At 59.5% G+C, this 8,126-nt stretch overlaps 1 protein-coding gene across 1 annotated transcript in view; it reads left to right on the plus strand.

Moving 5' to 3' along the window:
* The window catches only part of LAD1 (ladinin 1), a 22,106-nt gene extending 14,518 nt beyond the window's left edge, over nucleotides 1-7,588 (plus strand). The window contains exons 2-10 of the mRNA XM_032422484.1: nucleotides 58-192; nucleotides 1,379-2,195; nucleotides 2,715-2,819; nucleotides 3,654-3,697; nucleotides 5,312-5,384; nucleotides 5,488-5,625; nucleotides 5,950-6,036; nucleotides 6,305-6,376; nucleotides 6,694-7,588. Of these exons, the coding sequence (XP_032278375.1) occupies nucleotides 58-192; nucleotides 1,379-2,195; nucleotides 2,715-2,819; nucleotides 3,654-3,697; nucleotides 5,312-5,384; nucleotides 5,488-5,625; nucleotides 5,950-6,036; nucleotides 6,305-6,376; nucleotides 6,694-6,699 (1,477 nt within the window). The 3' untranslated portion in view covers nucleotides 6,700-7,588. The remainder of the gene's footprint in view (nucleotides 1-57; nucleotides 193-1,378; nucleotides 2,196-2,714; nucleotides 2,820-3,653; nucleotides 3,698-5,311; nucleotides 5,385-5,487; nucleotides 5,626-5,949; nucleotides 6,037-6,304; nucleotides 6,377-6,693) is intronic.
* The last annotated feature ends 538 nt before the right edge of the window (nucleotides 7,589-8,126 follow it).

An 8,126-nucleotide genomic window follows, 5' to 3' on the forward strand; every position in this document is an offset into this window, starting at 1 on the left:
CTCCCCCATCATCCCCCCTGCAGCCTTCACTGACCCTCTCCCCTGTCCCCCCTGCAGCCTGGCCAGGCAGTGGACTCTAGAGGATGAGGAGGAGCAGGAACGTGAGCGCCGGCGGCGGCACCGAAATCTGAGCTCCACTACGGACGATGAGGCTCCCAAGCTTGCCCAGGATGGTGCACCGGCTGCCCAGAGGTGCTCGGGTCAGGGTGGGGGGACGAGGCACCATTTCCCTATCCCAGGTGACTGGGACGGATTTAGCAGGCCCAGACAGACGGCGTACGACAGGTTTGGCCTGCCTAGCCAATGTGATGAAGGTCTGAAGATAAGCTTCCAGCTCCTCACCCTCCCTAGACTCTCGTCCACACACCAGCCCCCAACCTCTTCGGAAGCAGAACACGGGCGACTTGCTGAGATCGCTTACCCAGGGAGTGGCAGGGCCAGACTTCTCGTCCAGATCTCTCAGTATCTGGCTTAACCCTTTCCACAGCCCACGCTGCCTCCCTGTCTCCCTGACTCCATGATTCGCTCCTGAGGGGAGGGACACGGGGGCTACTCTTGCCGCCTAGATTTTAGGGCTATGAGGGAAAGCAAGTCCCCCGTGTGCCAGGACAGTGGTGGGCACTCACAGGGAAGGAGTCTCATTTCACCCAAATAAACCCTGTTTGCAGATTGGGAAGCTGAGGCGCAGACAGTGAATTAACTTGCCCCAAAGCACACGGAGGGCAGGGGGGTGAGGGAGGAAAGGAATCTCCTTTGGCTGGAGGCCAAGTGCTACAGGTTTTGGACAGTCTCCTCGTGTTACTCTTGTTCCCCTGGGCCCCCCGGGCGAAGGGACAACTCTGTGTGTGCCCCGGGCCACGCCAGGGCCGTGGCTGCCACGTGACTAACAGGAGTGCAGGGTGGCCTTTGGGAAGCTCTGGGTTCTACTCCCAGTTCCACCGCACATTATCTGGGTGACCTTTGACACATCCCTGAATGTCTCTGGTCTTGATCTAAGCTCTAAGGGGCGAAGACTGCATTTATTCCTTTTGACCTCCAACGCCCAGCACGGGGCCGGGCACCTGTAAGGTAGCCGTTCAGTGTTTGTTGATTGGGTCTGAACACGGGGTAGTTGGTCCTGGTAGAGGTCTATCAACTTTTTAAAAGCACGGAGTGCTTTGTTCAGATGATTTCCCGGAAACCCAATATGTAAAGCAGGTAAAAGCGATCCTTATTTAAGTGACAGTTGGGGGGCGGGGGAGGCCAGGGCTCTACTTCCTCACCCCCTCCCTGGCAGCCCCGGAAGCTTCTCCACTGGGTCAGGTCGCCCCAGGGTCTCTCCCACCTCTGATAGCCTCTCATTCTTATCTCCCACCCCATCTCCCATCTTCTGGCCTAGACTGCCGAGCGTGGAGGAAGGAGAGGTGCCCAAGCCACGAACCTCAGCCTCTAAAGATGAGGAGGAGGACACCCAGGCCATGCTCAGGACCCGGCAGGAGCGGAGGCAGAGGCTGCAGGTGGTGGAGGCTGCGCAGGCCCCCAGCCCGCCGGGGGCACAGGAGCCAAGGGACAGCTCTGGCCCAGGGCAGGCCAAGCAGCAGCCCCTTGTGCCCAAGAAGGACGGGGAGCTGCCACCTCGCCGGAGACTGAGCCGGGAGCGGCGGGGCCCCTGGGCCGGGGAGGAAGAGAGCTTGGCGGGTCGAGAGTCCGAAGGTGGGAAGAAGGAGGTCTTAGAGAAGTCGGCAGTCTTGGAGAAGCCCCCCGTCCTGGGGAAGACATTAGTACTTGGAAGGAGACTGGTCTCAGAGGAAACGTCCATCTCAGAGAAGGCTCTGGGCCCTGAGAAAACATCTGTGTCAGAGAAGAAGTCAATTCTAGAAAAAACAAGTGTGTCGGAGAAGCTGCCAGCCCCAGGGAAGACTTCAGACACGGAAAGGAGAGTAGTTTCTGAGAAAGCATCGCTCTTTGTGAAGTCTCTGGTGTCAGAGAAGACCCAGGCCACCGAGACAAAGCTGGCCCCAAAGAGGGCGGCCGCCTCAGGGCAGCCCCAGGCAGGGGGACAGCTGGCCTCGGGGGGAAGCCAGCCCCCCCCCACCACAGGGCAGAGGGGAAGGGCCCTCCCCGAGAAGAGCCCACCATCCTCGGCCAAGCTGGGAGAGCAGGGGGCGCCGGACCCTCCAACTGTGGCTTCCCGCCTCCCGCCCATCACATTCCAGGTCGGCAGTGCCCCTGCCCCTCCCAGCCCTGCACGTGCCCCTTTCGTCCTGCCCCAGGTGGTCTCTGGCTACCTCGCTGTTTCCTGTCCTCTCACTGTGAGGCTGGCTTGGGCCGTTTCCTCTCCCCCTACCTGCTTCTAGTCTCTGTCAGAACAGACACTAAAGCAGGGGCTAGCTGAAAAGGGCATCAACTGTGTGACAGAGAGCACCGCCACCCTGCACCCCATCCTCATCCAGGGCCTGGATTTCAGGACACCAGCAGCCTTTTGGGAAGCCACAGGTCCTTCCAGAAGTTCTGCTAGAAAGCTCTGTCTGGTGGCCCAGCCCCACAGAACTGTGTCCACCGTCCCCACAGCAGAGGCGGAGAGGTGGGAGGCCCCAGAGGAAGGCATAGGACTGTTTTCTTCCCTCCCTTCCTCCTGCAGCTCCTGGGATGAGCCAGGCCACATGCGGTCCCCATGGAGGCTTGGGCTTTGGGCTACCCAGACCTCCTGTGTGACACTCCCCCACTCCATCCAGGTGAAAATTCCCAGCAAGGAGGAAGAGGTGGACACACTCTCGCCCACCCAGGCCACCTACAGCAGCTCCCTCAAACGCTCCAGCCCCAGGACCATCTCCTTTCGGGTGAGAGCCCAGGGCACCTTTTGTCTCCAGTCCACTGGAGGGCAAGCCGGGGAAATCAGCATTTATTACAGCATGAGGCCTTAGGTTAGATATCAAGTGGATCCTTTGGCTCGAGAGGGGTTTTGGATTCCCGTGGGTGGCCAAGAGCAGATGACTTGGATTAACTGAAGGAGAGCAGGTTAATGACCCAGCTGGTGGGGGTGGATGAGACTGAGCAGCCCCACCTAGTGGGCAAGGCCGGAGCTGCAGGAAGAGGGCACCGGGCGGGTTCAGTGGCAGGGGCCCCACACCTGCCTTCATCAGTTCCTGATCTCACCTGGGAGGCTGGCACAGGGGGAAAGGGTAGGGGCTGAGAGCAGTGGGGCTCTCCTAGAGCTCCGTGCTCTGCCTCTGCTCCAGTAGTACAAGTTGTGTGGACTGGGACTCTCATCTCACCTTCTGGTATTTACTCTCACTTCCTTGGTTCACTGGGTGGTTCATTCATTTTTCACTGACTGTGCTTTGTACCCCTGATGTGTGCCAGGCCCTGGGGAGGAAGCTGGAGGCCTGGTGTTGATCGGGGCTGGTCCCTGCCTGACAGGGCTCATGGGCAGTAGGAATGCAGACAGGAAAATAGATGGTTGAGGTGGGGGGTGGGGCACAGGAGGGGCTTTTGACCCAGCCTGGTGGGTGGGGGCAGGTGTCTCCCAGACAAGAGGAAGGTCTTTAATGGAGGTTTGGTTGGGGGTTGGAGGAGGAGGAGGAGGAATATTCAGAGAGGTGAGCCCTTCCCTTGTGGAAGGCCCTGGCCTCCTTGGGACTCTCACTCATCAGAGCCTTTCCTTCTTGTTTCAGATGAGCCCCAGGAAAGACAACTCAGAAACAACCTTAACCCGCAGGTCAGGGGCCTGGAGGCTCTGGCTTTGTCTGATCTGGTCACGTTCAGCCTATGCATGTTGAGCGCCTGCCGTGTGTACTCCCAGGCGGGGCCACAGGCCACCTGAGGGGAAGGTGCCATCCTCAGCCAGGGCTCCAGGTCCTGCAGGGACACTGGACTGACATGAGGGTCGGAGGCCCAAGGAGATGGAACAGGGAGGGAAGGGATCAGGGAGAGCTTCCTGGAGGAGGCAGGGTTTGGGTGGGGCTCTGAAGGTAGAAGAAGCTGGGGTGGAGAGGAGGAGGAGGGCCTCTTAGGAGGGGGCCTATGAAGAGTACAGGGAAGGGGAAGGCTCTGCTTTAGCAGGCCTGATGCTGGGGGGCCTGGGAATCCACATGTTCCATGAGCATCCCCGTGCCCCATAATTTTGATGCAAGTAGTTTAAGGACTGTGGTTTTTTTTTTTGTTTGTTTTTTTTTTTTAAGATTTTATTTATCTACTTGACAAGAGACACAGCGAGAGAAGGAACACAAGCAGGGGGAGTGGGAGAGGGAGAGGTAGGCTTCCCGCTGAGCAGGGAGCCCGTCTCGGGGCTCGATCCCAGGACTCTGGGATCATGACCTGAGCCGAAGGCAGACGCTTAACGACTGAGCCACCCAGGCGCCCCAGGACTGTGTTTTGAAGAAAAGAAACTGAAATGGCGTCTGAAAAGCAGTTGTGCTTATGTATTAGGAATTCCATGCACTCGTGCTGTGTCCGTCTGCCCCTACACATTTGCGGAGGCCGACTGTCCTGGGCTAGGCCTGGGGTGACGGTGGCGGCAAGGGGGCCCACAGATGAATGAGACATGGCTGCTACTCTCCAGCATCTCCCATCGGGCCAGTAAACATGCAAGAGCCCCTCAGCAGGGAGGTGCAGGGACAGGAACGTGGCCCCGGAGTGGTGGCAACAGCCCAGCCTGCGGGAGCCAGAGGATATGTCACAGAGCAATTGACTTCCGGGTGGGACTTGAAAGAGAGGGCCCAGCACAAGTAAAGGCACAGAGGGTGAAAAGCGTGAGGTATCTGGTTAACTGGCACATAAGCATGTGGAGAAAGGGGTTGGGGCATCGGGGGGACACTGGTGTCAGGAGGGGAGGCAGGGACCAGACCACGAGAGCCTTGTATGCTCTACCAGGGAGTTTGGTCCCTGCCCCGTGGCCTGAGAGGCTTGAGCTGGAAGGAAGGACAGAGTGGGCTTCGTTTGGGGTGGGAGCGGTGGCGGCAGGAGGGGGAGAGCTTGGGGTGGCAGGCCGAGGGAGCAGAAGGAAGGTGACTGCGGTGGTGGGGAAGGTGGGGGCGGGGGAGGTTCAGGAGACGTGTGAGGTGTGAGGTGGAAGTGACAAGACGGGGGAGGAATGGCAGATACTTCTGATCCTGGGGGTGTCCTGCTGAGTGGGATGTTTCTAGGGAGGTGAGGAAGGTCCTTGGACTTCTGCAGTCGATTTTCACCTTGGCCAAGTCATTAGAGTCTCGTTCAGTGAGGGAGGCCGTCTTCTCTTTGTCCAGAGTGTGGGTGGGCACTACTCGGGCTCCGGGCGGGCCGAGGGCAGAGGTCTCACCTGGTTTGTCCTGGCCTGTCCTGGTTTGTCCCGCAGCGCCAGCATGCGGCCCCCGGCTGGCACAGTCAAGTTAGGGGAGAAGCTGGAGAGATACCACTCGGCTGTCCAGGTGGGCAGGGCTCCTGCGGAGGGGCCTCGATACCCGGCCGGCTTGGTGGGTGTGGCCGGGGCGCCTCACCTCCGTGGCTCAGCCGTCTGTGTTCTGTTTCCAGAGATCAGAATCGGTCAAGTTGCCCGGCTCCTCCCGCACCGACTTCTTTGTGGCTCCCGTGGGCGTAGCCAGCAAGCGCCACCTCTTTGAGAAGGAGCTGGTAGGCCAGAGCCGAGCAGACCCGGCCTCCAGCCGGAAGGTGAGGGGCTCGGGCCCAGCTGGGTGTTTGGGCTGATTAGGCCTGAGGCCTCCGAACGTAGAACCGGGTGTTTTCATGTGTCCATTTTGGTAGAACCTGCCGTTGACTCGAGTTGCCACGCACGAGCCCATCTCCTTAGCTGCGCACAGCACTCCCTTGGGGGTGGGGGTGGGGGTGGGCTGGGGGCCTTCCCGGGTATATGTGGCACGTGCTGAGTGGATATGGGAGCAAGGCAGAATCGTATCCTTGTGCCAGGGCCCTTTCTGAAGACGCCATGCTGTTACCAGCAGCTCCAAGCCCTGAGCTGCAAGCCTTTCTTTTCAGGATCGCTTGAGGCTTTCAGGGGTTGTGACATCAAAGCTCAGCCTGTGGCTCAGCAGGACCCAGGAGTCTGGAGATCAGGACCCGCAGGCACGTCGTCCCTCCCTGAGATCTCGTGCCATGGGCCTTTCATGGTGGAATGACTTGGGTCAGAGAGGGGGCAGCCCTGAGGGAAATGGAGATGTGCCCGGAGCGGAGACCATGCGGAGTAGGGAGGCCTAAGTCTGTCACCGGGAGGCAGAAGAGAGGAGGAATGGGTCTGGGGTCTTCCCTCTCAGGAAGGGGAGGGGCCTGGGGAATCCCAAGCCCCCTCTGCAGTGTGCCTTACTCTGCCCTAACCCCCCATGTCTCCAACCAGGAGGTGCGGAAAGAGTCAGGAGCCACCAAGAGGACCCAGGGGGGAAACAAAGACTCCTCCCTGGATGTAGAGGTGAGGGGCGGAGAGGGGCTGGCCCTGGGGAGACCCCACCCCCGCCCCCGCCCCTCCAACTGCATAGTCCCAGTAGCCGGAATGTCAGGGTTCTGCTCTCAGGCTGGTTTGACCCAACCTCGAGAACACTGGTCGGACCCCTGAGCTGGTTTCTCTGTGCCCGCAGCTCTGCAAAGCCCCTTCAACAAGCAGGTTTGGGGTTTCTGACCACTGTGGGTGTGGGCCTCGGGCCAAGGGATGCCTTCCTGTCCACAGACCCCCTTCCCTCTCAGCCCTAGGAGCCTCCTTGTCTCTCCTGACAGACCTCTGCCCCACAGGTGTGACGAGCCCTGCCAGGACGGACCTGCGAGTGTGCATCTCAGGGGCCCTCCCTCAGGCCAGGCCCTGCCGACAGTAGCATCCCTGTCTCTCACCCCTGCACCCTCTCTGCCTCTGGACCTGGCGCCACGAGTGTCGGGGAGCCTCAGCCACCTCCTTCCCAGTCTAGCGTCTGGGGGCGGGTGTGCCCCGGCCCCTTCTCGTCCCACTGCAGGCACAGCAGATCCTGGGACCCGGTGTCCGCCCGGGCACAGCACCGGCTCTCGTCAGCACCGTGTGGCCTCCACGTCCTGTCCGGAGGTGGCCTCCAGGCCCTGCTCACGTCCAGGGGCGGGGCGGTGCTGTCCCCCCTGGAGTGTGCCTCCACGTGCCTGTGATGTCTGTCCCTCACTGAGGCCTGGAGCCACCCCCCTCAGTCCCTGCGGCCTGCCTCCAGCTCGCTGAGGCCCGTCAGGCCAGATTGGCCAGGCCTGCCCTGTGTCTTCCGTGCGCCCTGTCTCCCTGCTTCCTTTGCCTGTCGCTTCCTTGGCCTGCTGCTCGGCCAGGGGCTTGGTGCCGTTTTGTGCGCCCCTTCACCCTCTTTCTGAAAAAGCTGTTCTCAGGAAAGAGCTGATAAACTCATTCACTCTCAGGTGTGACGAATAAGACCTTAAGAATGGATTCCTTCCCGGAGGACTTGCTTTTGAGCGGGGTCGTCTGCAGTGTGTGAGGAGGATTGTTGTGACTGGATGGGGGGGTCAGGTGTCGTTTTCCCTGCAGCCCCTCTTTTCCTCACGTTGGGGTGGGCGGCCACCCGGTCCTAGCCTAGTGGCTTGGTGGGGGGGCTGGGACTAGAGTGCCACGGCTCCGCCACGCTTCCCCAGCGCGGTCTCCCCGCCCCCAGTGTCATGGCCCGTGTGAGCTTGGAGAAGGCTGAGCTTTCTTTTTTTTTTTTTTAAAGATTTTATTTATTTGACAGAGAGACACACAGCGAGAGAGGGAACACAAGCAGGGGGAGTGGGAGAGGGAGAAGCAGGCTTCCCGCCGAGCAGGGAGCCCGATGCGGGGCTCGATCCCAGGACCCTGGGATCATGACTCGAGCCGAAGGCAGACGCTTAACGACTGAGCCACCCAGGCGCCCCAAGGCTGAGCTTTCTGAGCATCTAGGACAAACCGAGCTCAGTCTGGTGCTCTGTCGAACCCCTTAATGCTGTAATTTAAAAAAAATGTATGTATGTGTGTGTACGTACACACGTTGTATTATACATATATGGATATACATTTATATCACACACATATTTATATACTCTACTACACACACATCTACATGTATATTATACACACACACACACACACACCTATTTTTTTTTCCCCATTTAAATTTGATTAGAACTCTTCTTCTGACTGCTCTGGTTTTACCCAGAACCAGCTGGGGAGGGAGGGAGGGAGAAGT

This window comes from Phoca vitulina, unplaced genomic scaffold (genome assembly GCF_004348235.1).
Source record: "Phoca vitulina isolate PV1807 unplaced genomic scaffold, GSC_HSeal_1.0 scaffold26, whole genome shotgun sequence".
Taxonomy (NCBI): domain Eukaryota; kingdom Metazoa; phylum Chordata; class Mammalia; order Carnivora; family Phocidae; genus Phoca; species Phoca vitulina.